This window comes from Lissotriton helveticus, chromosome 5_1 (assembly GCF_964261635.1).
Source record: "Lissotriton helveticus chromosome 5_1, aLisHel1.1, whole genome shotgun sequence".
Classification (NCBI taxonomy): domain Eukaryota; kingdom Metazoa; phylum Chordata; class Amphibia; order Caudata; family Salamandridae; genus Lissotriton; species Lissotriton helveticus.
The window spans coordinates 585719618-585746718 of record NC_136065.1 but is presented as its reverse complement, the minus strand read 5'-3'; the positions used below and the strand labels follow the sequence as shown (position 1 = coordinate 585746718).

Below are 27101 nucleotides of genomic sequence, written 5' to 3'. Positions count from 1 at the left end.
CTAGTGGGCCTGCAGCGCAGATTGCGCCACTCACATGAGTAGCCCTAAAAAGGTGACTCAGGCCTGCCAGCGCAGGGCCTGTGTGCAGTCAGTGACTGCCTGTTCCCCTGGCCAGTGTCTCCACTATCTGGGACTAACCCTTCCCTGTCTGTGCACATCAGTCACCCCTATGGAAGGCTCAAGGTACCCCCCTGGGCAGGGTGCAGTGTATGGATAAGGTAGAGCATGTACTAGTGCAGGTCACATGCTCTGGTAGTGGGCAGCATCCATTTTATGTGCTCACTGCTGTAAGGCTATCTTGCTCCATAGAGTAACATGGAGGAGGCTGGTCCCATGGGATACCAGCCTATCTTCCCATAGGAACAAGATGGGACCTAAGTGAAAGATATCCCTGAACTCAGAATTTAATAACACATCTTTTAGTGAAGGGTGTTTTTAAATCCTGTGATGGAGAATAGCACTTTTAGAAAGTGGCTGTTCTCTTGTCTAAACCTTTCTGTGTGCCTGGGTTTGTGGAATGCCTGTCTGGTCTGGGTGTGACAGGGGGCTGCAGAGGCCCCGGAGGAGGGGGTCGGAGTCAGGCCGTGGGTGAAAGGCCGCATCTGCTGCCAGGGAGGTGGGAGGAAGAAGCGCCTGATAGTGCCGGGCTGTGCCTGCCTGCCCACCCTGCTGGCTCCCTCTCCTGCCGGCCAACTGACACCTCTGACCCTGAAGCTGACAGGAAGAAGAAAACCAGAAACACCTGTGCTTCGGCAACCCCCAGAACTGGTTTAGACCGGGCTCAGGGCTGCTTGCACAAAGACTTCAAAGGACTTCAAAGACTTTGAGGGGTATAAGGGAAGGACCCCTGACTACAGAAGATTAGATTCTAAGATCCTACAAGCAAGAAGGAACCTCTGCTGGAAGAAGGACTGCTGGAGAACTAAAGGAAGATTGCCTTGCTGTGTGCTCTAAGGGCTGACCTGTTCTGCTGTCTAACTGGAAGCTGAGGAGGAGAAAGGGACTTTGCTGTGTGCTGGGACCCTGCCTGCTTGAAACTGCCAAGACTTTGCTGTGTGCTGTGTCTGCAACTGGAATCTCCAAGGGCCTGAGAAGAGCTGGCCTCCTGTTGGGAACCCATGGTTAAAGGTTCCTAAAGCTTTACCAAGAATTACTGCAAGATCGTGTTGTTTTGGACCTGGAGCGTGTGGTGCTCAACTGCTGAGTGTAAGAAGGGATCGTTGTGCTCATCGGCACATTCCCGGCGAGGGTCGGAGGTCTGTGGTGCCTCCCCTCGCGGAATTCACTCAAGGGCGGTTGTGAGGCTAAGAGGGCGGTCTGCCCCTGATCCGCGCCCTCTAAAATCATCTGCCGCCTGATCACCGCCGCTGCCCGGGGCCAGAAAAACCTCTTGCCGAAGTGCCGTCCTGATCGGAGCTGCGGGGGCCGAAGAACGAAGCTGCCGCGCCCCCATTGGTTGGAGGAGCCGAGCCCCCTCACCAACGCCGCGACGGGATAGGCCCGTGCGGCGCAGCGTCATCAGTGTTGTTGGGCCGTGATTGGCCGGAGGAGCGGAGCGTCATTGCTTGCCTGTCCCGGGAGCCGCACTGCCGGGTGCTGCTGGAGGCTCGCCCCATTTGCCGCGACAGGATTGGTCCCCGTCCTCGGGACCTCTTCGAGTGCCGTCTGATCACCGCCGGGACCGGGGAAGACTGACCCGACCTCGCCGAGGGAATCCAGCAAGTGCTCCCAGCCCCGGCCTGCCGTCTCTGCTCCCCGCTGCACCCTGAAGGACTGAGAGCGGGCGGAGAGCTTCCTGAGACCGGCCGGGCCAGAGCGCGAGTGAGCGCTGGAAGGCGGGAAGCGTCTGAGGCCTGACGAAGTGCCGGACGAGGGGAAGGGAAACCCCCCCAGCATTCCGGTGAGGCATGCTTGTAGCGCATAGGGTCCCTGGCGCTAGGGGCTGATTCTTTTGTTGACTTTAAGAAGCTGGCATTGTTTTCACAGCGCTTGAGGCCCATTGCTTTGCGGGCTGGGAATAATTCTGGCATTGCGCCCTATGCTCGTTTTTAGAGCTAATTGAATATAAATCAGTGGCATTATTTTTAATTACTGATTAAAGGGACTTGAGACATTTTTCCTAAGAACTTCCTAACAGTTTAACTGCAACCATTAAGAAGAAGTGCAACATTTTGATAATGAAGTAATTATCGTGCAACTGCTTGATTTACCTTGCTGAAACTAGATAAAGATAAAGTTATATATTTTTATAACATATACTTACCTGTGTGGTCTCAGTTTGTGGTGGATTGGGGATTACTGTTATGTTAAGTGCAAATGTTATCCACATTGCCTCTGTTTAGCCTAGACTGCTCGTGCCATGCTACCTAGAGGGTGAGCAGGGGTTATCTCAGAGTGTTATTCCTTCACCCTGGCTAGAAGCAGGGGTCCCTACTTGGTCTAAGGTACTTACCTCTGCCAACTAAAGACCCCCGGTTCTAACATTGGTAAAAGGGATGTTAGGGAAGAATGAGTGGAGAGGAAGGCTTAGATTTAATACAGCACAAAGAAGGCCGCAGCGGAGGAGGAAGGGCAGAGGTAGTCTCACCTTAAGTTCTTCTGCATGCTAGGCAAGATTCACCCTTTTCCAACTGCATTATTTTATGGAGCTGCATGGCTACACTACAGTTCAGTGGGTTAATGAGTGCCGCTCAGCAAAGGAAGGCACCAAAGGATACTACCTATGGTGCTTCCACTTCAAATTGCCACATGGAGGAAAAGAGCTGAGAAATAGTCACAGATAATATCAAATGGTATATGTGGTAAGGAAGCTAGAGTTATATCTTCTTTAGTAACTTTAGTAACTTTCTTGATATGTTATTAATGTCGCTCTCACTGAAGGCTTTTTAAAAAATAAAAACAGTGGGCCTCATTCATGAAAAGTGACGCATCGCTGCGTGAAAACAGCGATGCGTCACTTTTCACTGCGCCCTCCTTGCAACACCAATGGTGCGTCATATTTACAGTATGGCGCATCATTGCGCAAGAAGTTACAGAGACGTCAGTGACGCATTGCTGGAGTGTGTCACAAAGGTGACGCAACTCCAGCAATGTGTCCTTTCACATGGGGCAAGCCCCATGTGAAAGGGCCTGCGTCAGTCTTACACCTGCCATGAGGCAGGCGTAAGAAAATGACACATTTGTGTCCTAGAAGTGGCGCAGGGAAATCACATAGATTTCACTGTGTCACTTCTATGACCCTTTCTTGCGTCAATACCCCCCCCTTGCATACATTATACCTGGCGCAGGTATAATGTGGCACAGGGGTTTACAAAGTGACGCATCTACCTAGATGCGTCACTTTGTAAATATGGCGCATTTTTTACACCACTGGTGCATCACAAAAAGTGACGCACCAGCGGCTTAAAAGTGACGCATAGCCTCATAAATGAGGCCCAGTAGTGGGGTCACCTCTTGTTATGCTACCTGGATCAGACATCATGTGACATCACTTCCAGTGATGTTGTCAAAGGACCTGGGATATAACTTTCGCTATCAATTTGGGTATTAGAGAATTGACAACCATGGCTACTCAGTCTGCAAATGGAGCCTCTCTGGAGACAGACTTGACCAACTGCGAATCTCCATACAAGAGTACACGATCAACACACATATATATCTCCAGAAGCTCTGTCTTAGGATGTATGCGAACTGGAAGTACATTTTCCTCTTACACCAACTTAAATGGAATCCTTGCTTGTTTCCCATGGAAAGGTAAAGATCCGATCTTGTCTTGAGGAGCTTGTACAGGAAGCTCATTGTCGCTTTTTCATTCTTGCCATCCTAGCAAGAACGCTGAACAATAATTCGGGCTTTGGCCTCTACGTAAAGCAAATATTCAAACGATGGTTACATTTGCCAATTGTAAATGTATTTTGCTACAAATAATAAACCACTTGGTTGCACCATTAACAGTCAGAATGATATTCAAATCTTGGGGCTTTCTCCTCTGGACTCTGATGTTTTTATTCAGTGCCTCCTTATATCCACTCTACTGTTTCATAAGGACGTGCAATCTGTTTTTAAATAAAAGTATTGCATTTGTAAAACCTTATACAGTAGCATGTATATACGAATACACCCGCATCATTTTCAGCATTGACTTTACATGTCCAGGATGTACGTTGTTACAACGCATGCTTTTACTAAGCATGCCTTTACAACGCAGGTTTTTCAACTCAAATCGTTACAACGACTTGCGTTGGGGGGTGCTGGATAGTGAATAGTTTAATTTACTATTCCAACTCCAGTGCCCGTGGATTGTAGGGAAGGTGTTGGATAGTAAATTAATCTATTACCTATCCTAGAGCGCCCCCAGCACAATTCATTGTAATGACTTGCGTTGGAAAACCTGCGTTGTAAAGGCACTGCGTGGTAAAAGTTGCGTCGTAAAGGATGTTTCTCATACAGTTATCACTTGTTCTTTTAACATATTCACTCATTCAATTTCCGGCACAAATTTGTTTTGTTCGCTGTTAAGTTCCTTCATCATCACTAAATCTTACATGCACCATTTAATTCAAAGGCCATGCATTCTTCAGTGCAGTTTGCTATTTCATCTTTCATTTACGAGTTTTGTCTTCATGTACATTCAATGCAAATCCCAGATGTCCATCTGCAGACTTATTTCATGCTTCATAAAACGTTCACTGGCTGGCATGGTGCAAACAAGCTGTTTGAAGAGATGTGATTGCTAGATTTATTACAACTTATACCAGTGTTTGTAGGAATTATTGAACATCTCTGGCTAGAAGTGAACAAATGCACTGTGCAAAGCTATGTGCCTTATGACCCCGGAACTGATCTTCTTTGCAGGTCTGACAGGTTGAAGGCATCATGCCTCTTCTCCAGTCTACCACATTCTTGCTGCTGGGAGCATCACTGGTCATAGCTGTAAGTGTTGAAGTGATGAAGGACTCGGAAAGCCCCAACACCTGCTCGTTGATTGCTTGTGGAACACCTGGGAACAATGGGCTGCCTGGCAGAGATGGCAGAGATGGCAAAGAAGGACCCAAAGGAGAGAAAGGGGACCCAGGTACGGTTAATTTACAGACCATCTTATTTTCCCAGTGGAATATATTTGCAACGCCAATTTTGCTTCCATTTTAAGGTGCTCCTCTACACCTTTCTAATACGAATGGCACAAGTTGTGGGGCCTCATTTATGAGGCTGTGCGTCACTTTTACGCCGACGGTGTGTCACATTTTGTGATGCACCAGTGACGTAAAAAATGCGCCTTGTTGCGCCATATTTACAAAGTGACGCATCTAGGTAGATGCATCACTTTGTAAACCCCTGTGCCACATTATACCTGCACCAGGTATAATGTATGCAAGGGGGGCGTAATGATGCAAGAAAGGGTCGTAGAAGTGATGCAGTGAAATCTATGAGATTTCACGGCGCCACTTCTAGGACAAATGCGTCAATTTCTTACGCCTGCCTCACAGCAGGCGTAAGACTGACGCAGGCCCTTTCACATGGGGCTTGCCCCATGTGAAAGGATACATTGCTGGAGTTGCGTCACTTTTGTGACACACTCCAGCAATGCGTCACTTTTGCGCCATACAGATACGTCAGAAATATTGACGTATCTGTAACTCCTTGCGCAATGATGCATCATACTGTAAATATGACTCATCATTGGTGTCGCAAGGAGGGCGCAGGGAAAAGTGACGCATCGCTGTTTTCAGGCAGCGATGCATCACTTTTCATAAATGAGGCCCATTGAAAGGAGGCCATAATTTCAGGAAACTAAAAAGGGAAATGTATCAGTTCCACTAGCAACAGCCTCTGATAAAAAAAAACAACAAAACATTGTCTTCATTTAGAATGTTCAATGCCTCTTGTATCCCTGTATGAAGAATGAAAAATGGTTAAAGTATGCATTTACTGACTGACTTACACCTACCCATCAAGAAGGTCACTTACGTGATCCCTTTTTCTCGAACCTTTTGGCCACCCTTGCTGCCCAGCCCTTGGTCGTTACTTAGACAGATTGTTACGCATTGCTTTTATAAATTGCTGTTTTACCCAAAGGCGCTGGAAATAGGGGGGAGGGGCGCCACAGAACCCCCACAAAATAACCATGCTAAGTGACAATCTTTCTTGCCAAGTGTGAAAGGAAAGTCTGTAGCATGTTAAATGTTTCTAAACACAACAAAACTTGAACTGTACAAATATTCGAAACTCACAGCAGTTAGGTAAGTACGAATGAAGCACGTTTATTTGTAATTCTGAAGTGTGGTCGAAACAGACATTTCAAAACAGAATCAAAACAATTTAAGACACTTTACTCGGTGTTGTGCAAATCATCAAAAATAATCACGGAAGCCTCCAACTCCCTCGAAGCTAAAAACAGTCATGAACCTCTAAAAAAACGACCAGCATTTAGCCCTCGAGGCTTGCTTTGACTATTACATTAAAAAAATGCACTCAGGCAACTCTTCTGCGGAATTTTTCTCTATTGTTAAGAGTCTCTTAAACCCAGGGTCATAGTTAGAGAAGTGACGGAGTGTGGCGTCAGCCTTCTTGGCTTAGCGCCGCGCTCCGCCACTTCAGAATGGCAGGCTGCATCATATTCACAATGATATGATGCAGCCCTTCGTTCCCCCCTGCACTGGCACTAAATTTAGCTGCTTAGCGCCAACGCAGGCACCACCATAGTGCAAGGGTGTCAGCGTTAAAGGGGAAGATTGTTTATGTACAGGAAGGTGTCCCTTCCTGTACAGAAACAATCTTTAAATTGAGTTTTGTAACTTATATGTGTGCTGTTTGATGCAGCACACATAGAAGTTGCAAAACGTCATTGTTTTTAAAATGATTGTTTATGTGCAGGAAGGGACACCATCCTGCACATAAACATTCAATGGCCTTCTGCTATTTCTATGTGTGCTGCACAACTCAGCACATATGGAAACAGCAAAAATGAGGGGAAATGCAAAATATCTCTCGTTTCGCCAGGGTAAGACCAGGTTTTCCCTAGTCCTAATTTTGGCGCTGACTTCTATTTACGCCACCCTTGTAAATAGGGGGCAGTGTCAAAATCAATACGTAAGTAATAGGGGTGAAGCTTAAATTGAGCATCCATGCATGACATTTCAGTATATCATTGTGCTTTATGGGTGACATTTCAATACCTTATGCATGACTCTTGAGAAGACACTTTATCATGGGTACAATGAAGCAGTTATATCCATGTAATACGATTTGCCAACAATAACTTCTTAAAGAAAGCAGAAGTAAGCCAAAAGAAATTACATTAAAACAGTGTGAAGCCAGTCTGAAAATGTTGGTTTTCACTGTGCAGAAGTCCACAAGATAAAAGGTCAAGGCACACTAGACCTGCACTGGTATATATGATTGTTCTAGATAATATGAGCAAACAATGGTAGTGCAAGAGCTGGGAACCTGACCAAAATAAATACAAGATTCGAGAAAGCTCAGCTGAGCTTTCTTGAACACTGTGCAGAAGTATTATGTCATGACAAGGCGGGATCAATCTGTTTAGACCTTGCCCCCTCTTTTTCTGAGCTACTTTAAACCAGTGCTAGCTTTTTCGAACAAAAGCACATTGCATTGTGGGACTTGTTGTTTTGATTTTCTATTTGGGCTGTTGGCTAGAAAAGGACAACCTGTTGAAAGTTTTTATACATATTTCATCATAAGTAATAACAGAATAAACAATGGTGAAATTTAGGGGTACAGAGCCAGCAAACAAGATACAAAGACAGCCTGTCACACATTTGCAGCAGGGTCTAATCACCTATTTATAATTTTCCACAATTAGGAAGTATACATTTTTATGAAAACTGACTAATACTAATTGCATGAAATTAATTTCTTGTTGGGGTCACTGCGGAGCAGCCTAGCAAACACAACGCCAGTCCTGATGCTCTGATCAGCATTTTGTCTTACTGCTGGCAGTATTCTTGCTTTTGGTACTGTCCTTGCCTGAGTAGCACATAATGCCACAGAGGATGGCCCTCGCCTGGTTGTGGGTGCTGGAGAGGCAGTTGCTAAGTCTCCTTGGACCAGTATAGCCACATACAGAAGCTCATTTCATGTCACCAGCTTCTCGCTCATGGTCATGTGTTTGATGCAGTGAACAAAGTGGACTGCCTTTTACGTAATAAAAAAGTACTACATTTTACCTTCAGAGTCGTTTCAAAGTGCTAATCTGCAAGGGCATAGGGATCTTGTGTTTTTTTATAACTGCATGATCGGTGCAATCTTGATATTGCTGGGAACAAGTGCCATATGGTTCATACTTTATCAGTGAAACTGTGCATTTGTTGGGCAACATAAATGTAAAAACTGTTCAAGACTGATTCTATGCACACCATCAGGGTATGTTGGTCCTAGTCTTGCTAGCTCACAATACACTACCTGTACCCATAACCGGGAAAGGTAACAGGTGGACTATGGGACTTCTGAACATGAAAACCCTAACTCCCCAAGGAAATCGATGAAAAAGATCTAGAGCCCTTTTTGTTTGGTTACTTATGCATACCCAGAGTGATACACAAGAAATACACAAGAGGGCTTTCAATATTTATTAAAGCATTATGACTCTAGTGTAAAATACTTGTGCTGCAATAATCAATAGAAGGAAACAGAAAAGCGTGATTAACATTACAAGAATGGTGAAGAAAATAAACAATTCAACCATTGTGCTGTTACATAAGATATATGCTTGCATATAAGTACTTGTTATATTTTGTGCTCCTACCTAGCGCTGCATATCCTAGTGTACCTGGGGTGGGTAAATCTGCCAAAATGGCAATGGGGTGATCTAAATTAACTATTACCTGTGGCATCTGGGGGCCCGCATTGCTCCAGCTCCGGGCACCATCCTTCTCAGGAGGTAAACAGGAATCCGCTGGGCTGGAATTCTGGCATAGGGCAACCTCAATCTTTTGTCAGCAAAGTGCTCCTCTCCCAATCAGGGCGCTATTGTTGAATCCTGTCTGAATGCTCTGTCGCTGAATGGACAATCATAACAGTATTTTGCACAGTCAACTTAGCCCTTGTGCAGAATGTTCAAGACACTTGATAATATGCCTACGAAGACATGCAAATGTAAGCAGAGCTATTTTAGTGAATATTTCCTGTGCAGGCACGCAAGGAAATGTGTGTCAAATACCAGCGTTCAGGAAAAAATGGCAACTTTAGAACATGAGCATGTAAAATGGTGGTGTTCCATACCCAGGCCAAATGTGACCACATGACACAAGGGAGCTAGGGGGACTGGCACTGGGTGGTGTAGGGTTTCATTCAAGCAATCGAGTCCAGGCAGCTATGCGAATGTGGTAAGACAATTAGGAATATGTGTGGGTGGTTGAATTAAACTGGAGAATGACTGCTTGGCCTGAACGCTTATTGCGCAGATTTGGACACCGCAAGTTATTATTGACTCTGATAACAGAACCAGCAACAGAGAGGAGGGGGCCAGGTAAGCCATGAAAATGGGAAACTCTCTAACTTGGTTCCCATGCCTGGAGCTGTGGCACTAGCAGCAACTAAGACCTAATAGGAATTCAGCACAGAAAAGTTAACTCTGATGCTCTAGGGGAGTGCGGCCATAACAAAAATAACACATTTGAGTTACTATACCCTTGATGATTGACACTGACAGGACTGTATAGGATTCGGAATTTGAAACATTTTGGACCCCACACATCGGAAGCATGCAAAATCTACCAACCAGGGACGTTTTAAGGATTTTGGGGACCCTGGGAAAAAGGTATTTAGGGGGCCCCTGTTCGGAACAGCTTTGATTTTTTTGATCCAGTTTCAGCTCTTTCATGCCCTCTTTGGTCAAATTCTAAATGTGTGTACATCTGATATTCAGCGATAGTGATGTGTATTTTCAGTACTGTAACACAGCAGCAGCTCACCAATATTACTGAAAATAATCTCTGTCACTCACACCCTCCCATTTCTCATCTGTGAGTTCCTGTGTTGATCTAAATAAAACTTTTTAAATGAATGTTGCATGAAACAAACACATTTTGCAAAATATCTGTCATAAACTCTCACACATTAAAAAATAAATGATAAAAAAACGATTTTACAACAATCTGTTATTCAAGGTCATCAGGGCAAGACTCTCTGCAGAACATAGCTGGCTCAATCACGGGGGCCCCTGAAAGACTGGGGCCCTGGCCAGTGCCCACTTTCCCATACCTTAAAACGTTTCTGCTACCAGCCTTCAAAAGAGCGCTGAAAACAAAAGTTTTCAAAGAAGCTATGAAAATTACAACTTTCTGCTGGGGATCCCACCTCTTATGGGAAAGTACCTCCTCGGCCCACCCTTCCCATATGCAAGATGGTGTTCTCCACTTTATCCTTCCTTATCCACTGTGCTTTGAAGTAGCCATGGTGAAATGTTGGCACATAAAGTAAATAAATGAATATACATTGCTCCTACATTTTCAAATTGTAAAATTTAATGGTTGTATCTTCTGTCTATTGACACAATTTCAGGATTGCCAGGACCGAGAGGGATTCAGGGGCCACCAGGAAAGGCCGGTCCACAGGGCATCAATGGATCAGCAGGCTCAAAAGGATCACACGGGTACCATGGCCAAAAGGGACAAAAGGGAGACAGCTCAACACAAGGTAAGTGAATCTTTGTGTTTTGATAGGCACTGGAACTGCACATTGAAGGATACCAGTTACATTTGTAAAGTAAGCTTTACCAGTGTACTTACCCCAGGAAGAGGTAGCTGTGCAGATTATTTCCCTTTCTGCAAGATCAAACAGATGGGGCTGCCTCACCCTATGTTAAATATAAGGTTGATAAATGAGTGTGATTGTAAGGAATCATGCTATTGAAATTTGTGAGATTCACCTAGATGCACACTAGTGGTAATTATGTTTTTGATCATAAAGGTTTGTGGAGTTAAACAGAATAGAATGGGTTTGGATGTGCTTAAGATCAAGAACATTGGGTGCTCTGTCTCAATTACGCAAAGTTATGTAGTTATAAAATGAAGGCTAATCAGAAGAGTCCATTGTTGTAATTTGAAAGCTGGACAACATCAGAGGTCATCAGAGGTGAGAATAAAAGCTAGTGTGCAATAATAAAAATGTGCCTAGCCTTCGTGCTGGTAAGTTTCAATTCTATTAAGGACTCGGAGGCAAGGATTATGCCTTCTTCCTTCGCTTTATTCCTACACAGCAGCAAGAAACAAACAGTAACAAAAACTACATTTCCCATGAACACTTGGGAAAGCAAAAAGTCGTATGGGGAGTCCTTTGTCTGTGTCCGCACTCTGACCAGCTCCCATCATGCACTGCTGCTGTTTCCTCTTCCTCTTTCTTCGCGTGAAGCACATGTAGTTACATTCTCACGCATCCTATTTGGGATCGTTGTTTCCTGTGAAAGAGGCAGTGTCAGAGGCAGCACCTCACTCATCAGAATATGTCGCATGGAGAGAAAACAGTCCAAAACATCAACCCTCATAAAAGTAGAAAAAACCATGAATGATTTACTAGCATTCCTTACGGGGAGTGTCCACTTCTTGGAAGTCATTGGGAGGGATAATCCTTGCCTCCAAGTCCTTACTAGAATTTAAACTTACCAGCACGAAGGCTAGTCAAATTTTCATTCTATGGCAGGACCGGAGGCTTCGGATTATGCCAGTTCAAAGGTTGTCGACAACTAGACTTGCCACCTCCAACACAGGTTTAAAAGAAAACCTCTTAAAGGTGGAATCTGAGGACCAATCGGCCGCTCGCATCAGATCCTCCAATCTTGCCCCTAGGGCGAAAGCTTTAGAGGCCTTCGCCTCTCTCGCTGAATGAGCATCAAATTGTTTAGTATCAATCCCCGCCTCCTGCATTAACCAACGCACCCACCTGGCAATTGTTGGGGATGAAACAGCCTAGTACAGTTTACGTAAGGCAATGAGAAGCTGTCTTTCACCCGGAGGGTGGGTATCATCAGTCATGTCTTCGTAAGCACGGAGGCACTGCACTACACACAGTTTAGGGGAATCTGGAAAAGCCGGTTATGAAATAACCCTTATGTTGGACTTAGTCCGCCTACTCACTGTGAAGGACACTCCGTCCGTCAAAAAAACTCTGGCAGAAATGTCTACTGCTCGTACATCCGAAACCCCCCTGCAGGAACCAGGCATAACAGCATTGCCAATTTGGCAGTCACTTCCTTATGCGTAAGAGACCTATTCGGCTGCCAAGAAAGGAAGAGGTTCAAAACTCTGTTCACATCCCAGAGGGCAGCGAAAGGCGGATCCCTCTAAGGAGCCTACACACCAAGGGGTGCTCCCCCATCGGAGAACCCAGCACTACCACATGACCAGCTGAGATTGCTGAACGGAAGGTGTTGATTGACCGATAGGCCAGTCCCTCCTCCCCCAAACTCACCAAGAAATTAAGTACGTGGACTACATCTGCCTGCACAGGATCAAAACCCCGTCGCATACACCAACAATGTCATCTATGCTAGGCTGACCTGTATCTGCTCGTCGTGCTATCTGCTCATGCCTTAGAGAGCAGGTCTTCAGATTTTCCCAAAAGGCCTGGGAGCAACCAACGACGCCGGAGATCCTCCAGGCCATCAGCCTCAGCGAACCCTCCTTGACCAACTGGTGGGGAACCAGGTCTGGATTGAGCAGAATGTGAGGAGAGTGGGGGAGTAGGATTGGAAAATCCTAAGAAAGTTCCAGTAGAAACCATACTTGAGACATATACCATGGCGTGATCAACACTACCTCCGCCAACTGACGCCGCAGTAACGCCGATACTCGCGTTATCATGGAGAACGGGGGAAACGCATACCCCTGCTCGCTTGACCAATCCTGGAGGAAAGCATCCGTCGCTTCCTCCAATGGATTTGGGCACCAACTGAAGAACCTCGAGAGTTGATGGTCTAGGCGCGACGTGAACAGATCCACTGAGAAGGGACCCCATGTCTCCGACAGCAAGGAGAACACCTGAGGGTCCAGCTTCCACAAACTGGCATCCAGAAGGTGCCGGTAGTGCCAATCGGCCACCTCGTTCTACCGACCCGGCAGATACTCCGCTGTGACCGATACCTGACGGTCCAGGCAAAAGTGCCAGAAATCCCTCGCAAGGTCCGCCAGCATCTTTGATCTGGTACCCCCCAGATGGTTGATATATCGGACCGCCGAGACGTTGTCCTTCCTGAGGAGGACACACGACTGCACCCTGTCCTTCGTCCAGCACTGAACAGCAAAGGACCCTGCTAGCAACTCAACAAGCAGTTGATGTGTAGCGACTGCTCGTGTGTGGACCTGGCACCGCCTGTGGAAAAATCCCCGCACCTGGCCCCCCAGCTGGAGCGACTGGTGTCCGACTCCATAACTATGTCCGGGACTGAACTGAAAATTGCATGGCCATTCCAGGCCTCCATGTGTGTGAGCCACCACTGCATTTAGTCTCTTACCTCCTCTGACAACGGAATCAGTTGAGAATACTTTAGGCCCTTCCTGAGGTGATAAGCCTTCAGACGCTGCATGGCCCGATAATGAAGAGGACCTGGGAATATGGCTTGAATTGAGGATGAAAGGAGACCTACCAATCGCGCCAACTGGCGTAGAGATATCTGAGGTTTCACTAACGTCTAGCGTAGTTTGTGCCTGATCTTTGCCATCTTACTGGCGGGAAGACTCAGGGTGGAAGACACTGAGTCTATGCTGAACCCTAAAAAGGTTGCACGTTGGACGGGAACCATAAGGGACTTCTTGTCGTTGATAATAAAACCCAGCCCCTGAAGGAGGTTGACTGCAATGTGCAACTGGGACGACAGCCGCTTAGGACACTGGTCCATGAACAGCATATCGTCCAAGTACATGATCATCCTAATACCCCGCGCTCGCAAGAACTCCACTACCAGCCGAAGAAACTTTGTGAAGCACCACGGAGCAGAGGAGAGCCCGAAAGGGAGTGTAGTGAATTTGTATACCTGACTGTCCTACCTGAATTGGAGGAAACGCCGATGAGGTGGGAAAACCGTCACGGTCAGGTACGCGTCCTTGAGGTCGAGTCTGACCATTCAATCGGATGGACGCAACACATCTCGCAGGAGGTGAATACCCTCCATTTTGAAATGGTGGTATACCAGCCACTCATTGAATTCTTTCAAGTTGATGACTGGCCGCTGGCCACCGTCGACCTTGTCGACCAAAAAGAGATTGCTGAGAAAACCCCCAGGGTGTTCTCGAGCGCAACAAACCACCCCTTTTTGGAGGAGGGCGAAAACCTCATCGCGCACCAAGTCTGCATCTCGCTGCGAGAAAGTAATGGGGCGGAGGCGATACAGCTGACAGGGACGGCCATGAAACTTGAGCTGGAAGCCCTGGACCGTCTGTAGCACCCAAGCATCGCTTGTAAGGGTAACCCAAGCCGGGAAGAACTGCGCCAAGTGCCCCCCTACCCACAAGCCTGCTGAGGGAAGCGCACTCACCTCTTCCAGCACCCTGCTGCTGTCCTCTTTGGCCTCCTCGGCCACCGAACCTTTGTCCTCTTGTCTGGTAGAAATTATTGAAGCGGGCGTTGTCCTAGAACTGCCCGTGGCCACAGCCTTGCCCCGATCGGAGCTGTAGCCACGGCCAAACACGCGGCCCCGGCCACGTCCGGCCCTTTCAAAAACCCGTGGGGCAAAGATCTTTTTAGTGTTGGACTGTGCCCTGTCCAGGGAAGTAAATGTTGCTACAAACTTGCCTAATTCCTTGACGAAAGTGTCCCCGAAGAGGCCCCCTTGCGCCACTGCACCGGCCTCTGAAGAGGCAAGGTCACCCAGCTTAGGGTCGATCTTAATAAGGAGCGACCTCCGCCTCTCCGTTGAGAGGGCGCAGTTGGCATTCCCGAGGAACACAATGGCCTGCTGCGCCCAATTGGAGAGAACCTCTGGGGAGATAAGGTCCCCGGACACCTTGGCCTCTTCGGCCATATCCAGAATTTTGGTCATAGGCCCTACAGCATCCAGCAGCTTGTCTTGGCAGTTATGCCACGAGCGGTCAATACCCTTCCTAGGGTCCCTCACAAATTTTTGCTAAGAATGTTGCCATTTTCTGGTCAATATCAATCAATCAATCAATCAATCATATCACTTGTATAGCGGGCTACTCACCCGGAAGGGTCTCAAGGCGCTTGGGGGAAGGGGGCCGCTACTGCTCGAACAGCCAGGTCTTTAGTTGTCTCCTGAAGGCGAGGTGGTCCTGGGTCAGCCGAAGGTGGATGGGGAGGGAGTTCCATGTCTTGGCCGCCAGGTAGGAGAAGGATCTGCCTCCGGCGGTGGCTCTTCGGATGCGTGGTACGGCGGCGAGGGCAAGGCTAGCGGATCGTAGCTGGCGGGTGGGCGTGTGGAAGGTCAGGCGGTCGTTGAGGTACTTGGGGCCCAGGTCGTGGAGAGACTTCTGTGCGTGGGTGAGGAGCCTGAACGTGATCCTCTTGTTGACGGGGAGCCAGTGCAGGTTCCTCAGGTGGCCAGAGATGTGGCTGCGTCGAGGGATGTCTAGGATGAGTCGGGCGGAGGCGTTCTGGATGCGTTGTAGTCTTTTCTGTAGCTTGGCTGTGGTTCCGGTGTAGAGGGTGTTTCCGTAGTCCAGCCGGCTGGTGACGAGGGCCTGGGTGACCGTCTTCCTGGTTTCGATCGGGATCCATCGGAAGATCTTGCGGAGCATGCGGAGGATGTGAAAGCATGAAGAGGAGACGGAGTTGACTTGTCTGGTCATGGAGAGGGAGGAGTCCAGGATGAAGCCCAGGTTGCGTGCGTGGTCTGTCGACTTGGGGGCGGTGCCCAGGGAAGGGGGCCACCAGGAGTCGTTCCAGGCGGAGGGTGATGGTCCAAGGATGAGGACTTCCATCTTGTCTGAGTTCAGTTTCAAGCGGCTGTTCTTCATCCACTCGGCGACGTCTTTCATCCCTTCGTGGAGGCTGGTTCTGGCGGTGTCGGGGTCTCTGGTGAGGGGGAGGATCAGCTGGGTGTCGTCGGCGTAGGAGATGATGTTGAGGTTGTGTCGGCGTGCGATGGCTGCGAGGGGTCTCATGTAGACGTTGAAGAGGGTGGGGCTGAGTGATGATCCTTGCGGGACGCCGCAGATGACTTCGGTGGCCTCGGAACGGAACGGGGGGAGGCGGACTCTCTGTGTTCTTCCAGCTAGGAACGAGATGATCCACTTCAGTGCCTTCTCTTGGATGCCGCTGTTGCTGAGGCGCTGGACTAGGGTGCGTGGCAGACAATGTCGAACGCTGCAGAGAGGTCCAGGAGGATGAGTGCCGCTGTTTCCCCATTGTCGAGCAGGGCTCGGATGTCGTCGGTGGCTGCGATGAGGGCGGTCTCGGTGCTGTGGTTGGCTCTGAAACCGGACTGCGAGGGGTCGAGGGATCCATTCGTCTCAAGGAAGGCGGCCAGCTGTCTGTTGACGGTCTTCTCGTTTACTTTGGCAGGAAAAGGGAGGAGCGAGATGGGGCGGAAGTTCTTGAGGTCGGTGGGGTCCGCTGTTGGTTTCTTCAGTAGGGCGCTGAGCTCGGCATGCTTCCAGCTCTCCGGGAAGGTGGCGGTGTCGAAGGAGGTGTTGATGACGTCTCGGAGTTGGGGTGCGATGGTGGAGACGGCCTTGTTGAAGATGTGGTGGGGGTAGGGGTCAGTCGGAGATCCGGAGTGGATGGTGTTCATCGTGCGGGCTGTGTCTTCGGTGGTCACTGCGGTCCAGGTGTGGAGGGTGGCGGTGGGGTGCGTTGGTTCGACGGTTGGGTGCGAGAATGGTGTGCCGAAGCTGTTGTGGATGTCGGCAATCTTGCGGTGGAAGAACGAGGCGAGGGAGTCGCAGAGATCTTGTGAAGGGGTGATGTCGTTGTTGCCGGTTCTGGGGTTGGAGAACTCCTTGATGATGCTGAAGAGTTCCTTGCTGTCGTGGGCGTTGTTGTCCAGTCGATCCTTCAGTGATTTCTTCTTGGTGGTGCGGATGAGCTGGTGGTGCTTGCGGGTAGCGTGATTGAGGGCGGTCATGTTGTCAGTGGTCCGGTCGAGGAGCCAGGCTTTCTCGAGGGTGCGGCAGGTCTTCTTGGAGTCCTTGAGTTCGTCGGTGAACCAGGGGGCCGTCTTGCTTCTGGGTTTGCTGGGGGGGTTCTTCAGTGGTGCGAGGTCGTCAGTCAGTCAGAAACTACTTTATTAAGCATGCTATATATAAATTTGGATTATTAAAACAGTGATTCACAGCAAAGGTTTCAAACATTAAATAAATATCAAAAACAGTTAATTACATTTTTAAGAATCCTCAGGAGTCAACGCCACCTTCCCTTCTAAGGTAGGTCGAGGGCACTCCACCCTAAGGCGGCTGCGAGCGTCCTTATCCACCGGTTTACGCATTCGGCTCACCACATACTGAGCCACTTTATCCCCAGGCACCCAGTCCGAAGACTGAGGGTGGACGATATCATCCGGGTCCAACATGTCAGATGGCCCCGCTGAGGCAGGAGTCTGGGTAGGAAGCCAGGACCTAGAGGAGCATACTTCCTCATCTGTTTTCGGGGAATACCCATCATCCCGTGGCTCCGGGGACATGGTCCGCGAGGTTGGTGGAAAGCTATCAGCCGGGGGCAATGGGACTGGTTGGGGAACCTCATGCGCCAGAAATGCGATTTAAAGTGCACAAAAGCCTCCGTGTCTACCCCCTCAGTGCAAGGCTTCTTACTGGGGGGGAGGGAGAGGGCGCAGGGGCCGGGGCATGTGTGGGAATAAGCGCTGACAGCTTCACATAGGCTTCATCCAACCATGCAGAAAGACGCTGCTCTAGGGGAATCATGGGCTGATCCACGGTCTTGTAAACAGAGTCATCCACTGCCTGATAAAAGTCATCATCCCAGGGGATGTAGTTAAGAGGGTCCTCCTCTGGGTACTGGCCCTGCTCCCCCTGCATTACGAGGTAAGTTAGGCCCCGCAGGCACAAAGGAGCTGTGGGCAGCAGAAATGAAGGGAACCCTCACGGGCACCAATTCAAGCTGGGAGGGGACCCAGACAAATGTGGGTGGCGTGCAGACACACAATTGAAGGGACTAGCCCTGGGGACGCTTCAGCCCTCACTATCACAGGGCACCACATGGGAAAGCGCCCCACCGCACCACAAAGACAGGCACAAATTGCGACCCCGCAGGGTGTCCAAATACACAATGTACAGACCCACCAGGGTGTTCAGGTCAATGAAAAATGGGAAAAAAACGACCTCTCAGGGTGTCTGACCGGATGGCAGGCGGAGGGACAGGCTCTCTGTAGGCAGCACGTGAAAAACGCTGTGAGAAATGCCTCACACTCGCGCTGACCACAGAGAGGAGCGCTCGCCCCCTAGCGGTAGGAGGATCACACCGCACTGTCAACTGGGCTCAAAATCGTGTTAGGAGCGCCAAAGCGTCCCGCCATTAACAGGGGGAATCTGAAATACAGAAATATGCAAGCGCTTAACCATTAAATAAAAACACTACATTAATAACCCCCAAAACCCAGGAGAGGAGAGAAAAAACACTTATCTAGCTGCTGAGCAGCGAAGAAAGAGGAAGAGGAAACAGCAGCAGTGCATGATGGGAGCTGGCCAGAGTGCGGACACAGACTTTTTGCTTTCCCAAGTGTTCATGGGAAATGTAGTTTTTGTTACTGTTTGTTTCTTGCTGCTGTGTAGGAATAAAGCAAAGGAAGAAGGCATAATCCGAAGCCTCCGGTCCTGCCATAGAATTGTGTGATTAGACATGCATTTGTACAGAGTAGGCTTAGTTGTAATGAATGATGAAAAGCAAGTAACGAGGGTTCATCAAAGGTTGATCAACCTCGAAAGTGTCCACTGCACTAACCATACCTCATAAAGACTGCCCTATACACATTGATGCTCATTCAGTACCATCCCAATTCCCTGGTCCATGCCCCATTCAGAATATATTTGAATGCTGTCATTCAGACAATTGCCCAGGTTCAAAATGAGATACGATTTTCGGGGTCTGCTGATTTTGTGGCCTATCTTGACTATGCTATGTTAAAGGCATCCTTATCCAATTCCAACTATGAGTATTTTTATTAATCCTCACACTGATTGACAATATGTCTACTATGGTACTCACTACAGGTCAGGTAGAGCAAATTACCGTGTGGAATTGCGCTATGCCTGATCACGAGTGGGCTGGCGTTTCCACATCCAGTTTTCCCGGGGCCTGCTTTTACAACCAGAAAAACTGTTTGATAAGATCACTTGAGGCTTTCACTGAAACAGCAGCAACGCCTCTGTTTCCATCCCTGCCAAGTTTTTTTTTGGCAAGCATGGGGAGTAACCAGGTCCACCTGCAAGATCACTTTCTTTCCATTCCACCTACACTTTCAGAGCCCCTCCCTCCACCCCTGCCCATCATTATCCCCGCAGTTCACATATACCATTTCCTGTTAACACCTAAGGAACATACAGCCTGATTCATGTACGGGCCGTTTTGCGAGCCCCTAATAGCGATTCATAGCGAATCGCTATTGAGGACTCGCAAAACGGTATTCATGAGGGAATTGCTAAATTAATAGCGATTCCTACACATTCCTTATTTGCGAGTAACAAGTTGCTACTCGCAAATAATGAATAACTCCCCATTCATTCCTATGGGCCAAAAGGCCCATAGGAATGAATGGGGAGTATCCCTTAATTGCGAGTAGCAATTTGCTACTCGCAAATAAGATAGCGATTTAAAGGGTGCCAGGGGTGTCCAAAGGACACCCTGTAGCACCCCTTAAATGCAAATTGTAACAGGTGATGCGCACACACATGTCCAAAGGACATGTGTGTGTGCAACATGCAACTTAGAAAAATGCTTTTAAAAGCATTTTTCGAACTTTTTGCTATTTACCGAGAGGTCTGACCTCTCGGTAAATAGCGGCCCAAAAGTGCAAAATCGGAATTTTTTAATGTGTCATGAATAGCATTTGAGGAATCTCTAATAGAGATTCCTTAAATGCTAATCCTCGCATATTTGCTAATTCTTTAATAGCGTTTTTTGCATTTGGGATGATGAATACCAAATGCAAAAATCGCACTCGCAAAGGGCCAGATTCTCAGAATCTGGCCCTTTTGCGAGCGCTTTTAGGTACATGAATCAGGCTGATAGTTCCATGTTGGTTTGCACCTGGTAAAATAGGATCCACATGGTTATTCCCCATTCCATTGGGTTCAACTTGTAATTCCACAGTCATGACAGGATATTACCACATGGTACTGGTAGGTGCAGGAGCGGAGATTGCACCCCACTAGCACCATGAAACTCTGAATAATGGCTTTAGTGATGTTGGTTTCGTCTGCAATCGTGTTGTTTATTTGTGCATAAAGGAAGTCCTGATATTGTGAAGTTCATATGGCACTGGATACATCTACAGAGGGTCAGAGAGGCTACCATTATCATTTGGTTTTGGGGAGCAAATACAAAAATGGCAGGTCCTCATAATCTGATGCTTCATTCCACCATTTATGATGGTTTGAATCCCCATTTAGCTCCACGTGGATTCAAAGGTTCACTGAGCCCAGCGGTGCGAGTGGCTAAATAAACCTCTGCCCTTCACCAAGGTCAGTTAGTCCAGGAACATCTTCTGTATATAAAAGTATTGAAGCTGTCTCTAGAGCACACAATTTAAGTGATGTGAAATGTTCTACCATTGTAGTATTCCTAGCCCAAACACTGTGACAAGTTATAGTCTGAATGCAGTGAAGGTCTTCCTAATTTCCTTCTTGATTGCCCAAGAAAAAGGTGGCTCTTTCCTGTACCTTTCAAAGTAACATATGTGAATGGTGAATGGTGTCAACTGTCTCCTTAGTAGTGCTCCAGTTTTGAGAAAAAGAACACAAAAGGCAGGGACAACACTCCCTGGCAAAAGTCCAAATTATTAATTGGAGATGAAGGATGGTAGGAGTTGAAAAGCTTGCACCAAAAACACCCTAATTTAGAGTTGCGTCAGAACCAAGCACAGATCTCCTAGAGACAATGACATTCAAAAGGAATTCAGCTGTAGAAAAAGTAAAGACAAAAACAAGAATAAAAAGACTGCTGAGTGGCAAAAAACATGGCAAAAATAAGGGAACATATGTGTTGTGATACATCCATTACCAAGGAAGGTCTCCTTATACATGATTTCATTGGAAATTACATCACAGAAACAATGGATCTTGTATTGAGAAATTTAGTCCTATCTTGGGATGGGAAAATCAGTCAACAGTCACTTGTAAAAAATAACCACTTTGCATAGCATTATATGTAAATCTAGCCACAAACGACAACTTGAGGAATATCGTGGATTTGAGATCCGAGACAAAGAACTCCATGTTTGACATCATTCAAGCCCTCTTTCCTTTACCACCACCTTCCCTGGCTCATGCTCTATGCAAGCCAAGGAACACTTCTCTAGCTGACTACCACCATGGATATGCTGTCACTGATCGAGCAGCATGGGGAAAATGCCTGCCCATGCGCTGAACCTGAAGACCAGAGATATGCTGCCTCATTGGATGCTGCGCATAAAGAGCAGAGAGATGCTATCATCTGCTCACAGGATGCAGAGTCCAACTATAAAATCTCTTTATCCAGTGAGTAACCACTGTTTGTATGTGCTTAACTTAAAAAGTCCTATTGCTCCTTGTACAGTTTAGTCTATATATTAGGCAGTGGGATGTTTACTTTGCATGCACCTACATACAGGGGCAAACACATTGATGATGATGATGATAGCAATCTTTAGCGCACAGAGCTCCTCCAGGGAGTGTTCCTGACATGAATTAATAATGTATCACTTTCTAAACATCTGTAGCAGAGTAGCACCAATTACAGTTGTTGACATCATGTTGGACTTATTTTGTAGGATTTTGCAGATCATGGAGTGTTTCTATAATGCGGAACACTGGCATAATTACATCATAACAGATCATAAAAAAGTAATTTATTTAATGGATGACAGACTCGTCTCAGTCCAGATGCTGTGGAGGATCACAGTTTCTGGCATGTAATATGCAGGTAACAGACATGTGGCTTATTTTATATGTTGGTGGAAAGGGCTCTATTCATTTATTCATTAAATCTTTATTTCGGCACAAATGCCATAAAAGAGCAATGCATATATCATATTACATTTCATTATGTTAAAACGTTACAATAGATAAAACATTCGTTTTTAAAACAAAAATACAAGCAATTTATGAAATGTATGGAGCAGAAACGTTTCATTCGTAAATCAAGTTAAGCAACATCTTATCAATTCCAATCAAATCAATGCCATTACAATCGATGTCCCATTTTTTTCCTTAAATAGAATATGGAAAGTAAGAATCTACTAACACTAAATATAATTTGTTGGGATGTATTAGTTGTTAGGATTCTCAGAACCTGTGAACTTGACCTCACGCCTAAAAGAAGGCAAATGGGTTTAATCCATCTCTTTCTTGCCCGAATGTAACAGGGGCAGAAAAGGAGGATATGTTGCTCATTTTCAATCTGATTACAGTTACACATAGGGCAATTTACATCCGTAGACGAGGTTCCTGCATCACGGTTCCTATCCCAGCGGGCCAAAGTAGTTTTTATTTGTAAGTTTCCATATCTAAACTTTAAAAATAAAGTTTTGGCAAGCGGGGGCTCTATTTCATCCATGAAGGTCTCATACAGAGGTTCGTCCTTGAAGTTTAAGAACCTTGTTACCAGGGTCCCATTGCTTCTATTACTTATGGTCCTATTTAGTATGAAGCTCCAAAAGGCCCTTTTCAGTATTATTTTGGGGTTAGTGGGTAATTGTTCAGGGTTCTCCCAAAAATGTTTCAGCCCAATTTTACTCAACCAAATCTTGATATGTCTTAACCATGGGATGTCAGCCTGACTATCAAGTAACATAACTTCTTTTATCCCATCTCTATAGTCTTGAAGTTCAGGGACATGCCATAGTCTGACCCACAACATCAGTGGTCGGATCAAAACTTGGTGGTCGGTTCTTTTGAAGTTTAGATCAAGTTCCAGGGGCACTAGTGGAGTACCTCTGGGAACCCTTGTCAAACTTCGCATAAAATTATTGTCTAGCAGACTAAAGGTTTCCTTTGAGCCGGGGCCCCATATTTCTGCCCCATAAAGGACCGCTGATTGGACCTTGGCCTTAAATAATTCCATCACGGGAGAGGCTGCTTTACTTGTACTTAAACTTTGCTCCCTAAGAATAGGTTTGACATTCTGTGCAAAAATTAATTTGCTTTTATCCATTTGGGCTTTCCAAGTAAAATTTGAATCCAAAGTCACCCCCAAGTATGACAAATGAGGGACGGATTCCAGCTTTTCACCGTTTAGTGTTAGACAGCCTCTGTCTGGTTTTATAGGATTTAAGGCCATGTATTTGGTCTTCTTCACGTTGATTTCCAACCCCTTCTGGCTGCAGTAATCATTAAAAGTATCTATTATTGTCTGCAAGCCGTTTTTCGTTTGGGAAATCAGGATGGTATCATCAGCAAAAAGTAGCGATGACACCTTCTCGCCATTCAGTTTAGGAGAATCGTTCTTACATCTCTCCAAAAATAAGGGAATGTCGTTTACGAAAAGAGAGAATAGCGTGGGGGCCAGGACACAGCCCTGGCGAACTCCACGCTCAATGGGTATCTTCTGGGTTAATTCACCATTTGGACCCCATCTGATTTCGCAAAGTTCACTGCATGTAGCTCCTTAATCTGAGTGACAAGATTATTTGGCATACCTGCTGCACTCAATGTTTTCCATAGGAGATTGCGAGGCACCAAGTCGAATGCTGCCCTTAGATCGACAAAGGCAACATATAAATGGCACCTTTTAATCACCACGTACTTCCAATAGAGGCAGCAGAATCTAAAAATCTGATCTATTGTACTGATTTTAGATCTAAACCCTGCTTGGAATTTGGTGAGTGTTGCATTTTCATCTAGCCAGTTGGTCACTCGTAATAAGATATGGCGTGAATACATTTTTTGTAAAATATCCATTAAACTTATTGGCCGATAGTTACAAGGGTCCATCCTGACACCCTTTTTGAAAATTAAAACGATTTCAGCTCCCTTCCAGCTCTCAGGAAAATCCAAAGTGCTGGATAATACATTACACAAGAAGTTAATATAGGGTGCCCATACTGCTAAATCATGCTTGTAAAGGTCCCCCGGAATTTTGTCCAAGCCTGGAGCTTTCCCTGGTTTAATCTGGGATATTGCCAGCTCTGTTTCGCCTAAAGTAAAAGACAACTGGTCTACCGGGGATTCACAGTTTATTCCATGCATATCCAAATCTGGGTCATCATATTTTTTGTATAAGTTCGTAAAATGGGTGACCCAGGTTTGTTCATCCAGAAAAACATCCTTGACCACCCTGCCCACGTTATTCCCATTTGCCACCAGCCTCCAGAAAGTGACATTATCACGCGCCCTGGCGGCTAACAGCAAATCGGCCCATTTGTCTTCCTCCCATGCCATTTTTGCTGTTCTTTGGACAGATTTGTATTTATTCCTTGCTTGTTTTACCTCTAAGGGAGATTTAGCCTTGATTGCAGTTAATAATTCCCTCTTTGACTCTCTACAGGATCTGTCATACCAAGGTTTGCTGTGGGACAGATTCTGAATTTTCTGTTGGGATTTTTTGGGCATCTTGGTGACTAATAGTTTTATTTCATCAAAAAATTTCTGATGTATTGGTAGAAATGTAGTTTTTATTACATCTTCATCCATTGTCGCCAGATAGGGCCAAATGTCCCGGCCAGAAGTGAATATATTTCACTGAGAATGTCGCTATGGTCCAGTATGAGTGGCCATTTCAGAGATCTTCTATTATTACTAATATGGATCTCGAGATTAGTGTTGGCCCTTTCATCAATTGTACTTTGTTCGACCATATTAATAAAGAGTAAGACATCTACAGTTAAAGTTAGGGGAAAGTGATCACTTTCGAACCGTTCCATTACTTCAAAGTCCAGGAGGTTTGGCCAAAGAGGAATGGAAACAATGACGAAATCTAAGTTACTTTTATAGGTGTTTCTGGTGAATGTTGGTTTCTTAGAGATGTCAGATGGTAACCTTCCATTGCAAGCCCTAAGAGAATGTTCTACACATAAACTCATCAGTTGAAGACCCAAAGTTGAGCATCTAACTGGATTAACATTCTCCAGAGTGGGGATTTTGTTTGCTTGGTCTTCCTCCTCAAAAATTTCACTTAGACCCTGAACTGGCTCGAAATTGCAATTTAAATCTCCGGCCAAAATAACAAGATCATTCCTGGAATCCAGTTTACTCAAAAAGCAATCTAATTTTGCAATAGTTGGCGATTCTCCAGAGGAAGGCGAGGGCCTGTTGTAAATATTTACAAGAAATAGGTTCTTCCCGTTGGATACAGTAGCTTTTAGCGCCAATATGTCTACACAATTAGTGGGTATAACCTCAATCTTTACCTTTAAATTTATTTTCACCCATATCAAAAGACCCCCAGATGCCCTTCCACTTCTAGAGGGAGTCGCACCAATTCCATATGTCTTGTAACCCACCCTATGAGGCGCCTCCACAGCCCAGGTTTCCTGGAGGAAGCAAAAATCAAAGGATTCTATCAAATTTGTCCACTCGGGATCCCTCAGATTTTTTACAACTCCAGCTATATTCCAACAAACCATTTTTATCGACTTAATGGGATTAGATGGCCTCTCAACAACACTCCCAAACATCTCATCAAGATTAGTGAAAGACACAGGTAGGGGTACCAAAGGTGTTACTTCTGCGGTTAGGGTACTCCCCGAGATGGTCGTGGCTAATACCTGTTCTTCCATAGCATTTACATCTCCAAATACATTCCTGTCATGGTATACATTTTTATCCAAACAGGGAAGCACGGTGTTATCAAGTACAACAAGCTTATCTGAAATGCCCACATCACCCAAAGCCATTTTATCTGTACCCTCATCCCCCCGGGTCGAATGGCATCAATCACAGTCATCAAGACCACTAAAGATGTCGAACCTATTAAAGGTTTCTAAAGGGGTGAAGGGTTTTAGGTGATCCATCCTTCCATTCTGGGGATTGTATGTTTTGGGCATTACGTAATTCCAAACCCTAGGATCTAGTGATTCCACAGGGTACGGTGCTTGATACATGTTATTTGCATTTTGGAAAGAAGAGGGGTGCAGAGCATGCTGGTTACCCACAGTATCCCGAGTACTAAAATGGTTATTTGGCTGTGGTTGCTGTGTACGTTGTGGAGGGTAATACTGGGACGGGTGGTGTTGAGATGAAAACACCAATGCCCTAGGGTAGAAGTAAGTTAGGGGTTTGGGAATTATTGAATTATTAGAGTTTCCCATCTGCCAATTCAAAATAAATTGTACCGCAATCGGATCTCGAAAATTCACAACCACAATGTCACCTTCAATGTCTTTGGGTTTACCCCCTAACCATTGGAGACGACGAACATGAGTAATTTCCCCGTTAATGTGATTTGCGATTGGCCTATAAATGCTCAGCCAATGCATGATTTTGGTTTTTAATTGGGCAAAGCCCTCCCGCTTATTGTGGCCGAGCACAGGCACCCCTGTTAAAATTACCACATAGGGTACAGCCTCAGGTGGGAGTTCGGGCAAGGGAGTCCTTCTGGGCTTCCCCCAGGTATGTCTGTTTTCTCCCACCACCCTCGTTGGTTTTCCCAGAGATGTATTAGGATTGTTGGTATCATTGGTTTTATTTGTGACATTTAAGGTGGATTGATCAACAGTTTTTACTTGAGGGGGCTTAGGAGGAGGATGGTGATGGACCATTGCTGTTATCGTATTCCCCTTAGATTTTACTGACGGAACAATTGAAGGAGGAATTGTGGTATGATTAGGAATCTGTTTGGGCGCTTGCACAACGGTCGGTATATTTTTTGATATAATGTTCTGATTATTTTTACCTTCATTATTTCGACCAGGGTCAATTACGGCGTCCTTACTGCCTAAAACATACTCGATCTTACACAGCCTACTTTCCATTTCCATCAGCCTCTCTAGAATACTAACAGAATATGATTTAATCAAACCCTCTATGTCCAGAAGTGTC

The 27101-nt window shown here is 46.3% G+C and overlaps 1 protein-coding gene across 1 annotated transcript in view; it reads left to right on the top strand.

The window, feature by feature from the left end:
• The window catches only part of LOC144754750 (mannose-binding protein-like), a 143678-nt gene that overhangs the window by 19961 nt on the left and 96616 nt on the right, over positions 1-27101 (top strand). The window contains exons 2-3 of the mRNA XM_078642938.1: positions 4855-5074; positions 10525-10659. Coding sequence (XP_078499064.1) covers positions 4876-5074; positions 10525-10659 — 334 coding nt within the window. The 5' untranslated portion in view covers positions 4855-4875. The remainder of the gene's footprint in view (positions 1-4854; positions 5075-10524; positions 10660-27101) is intronic.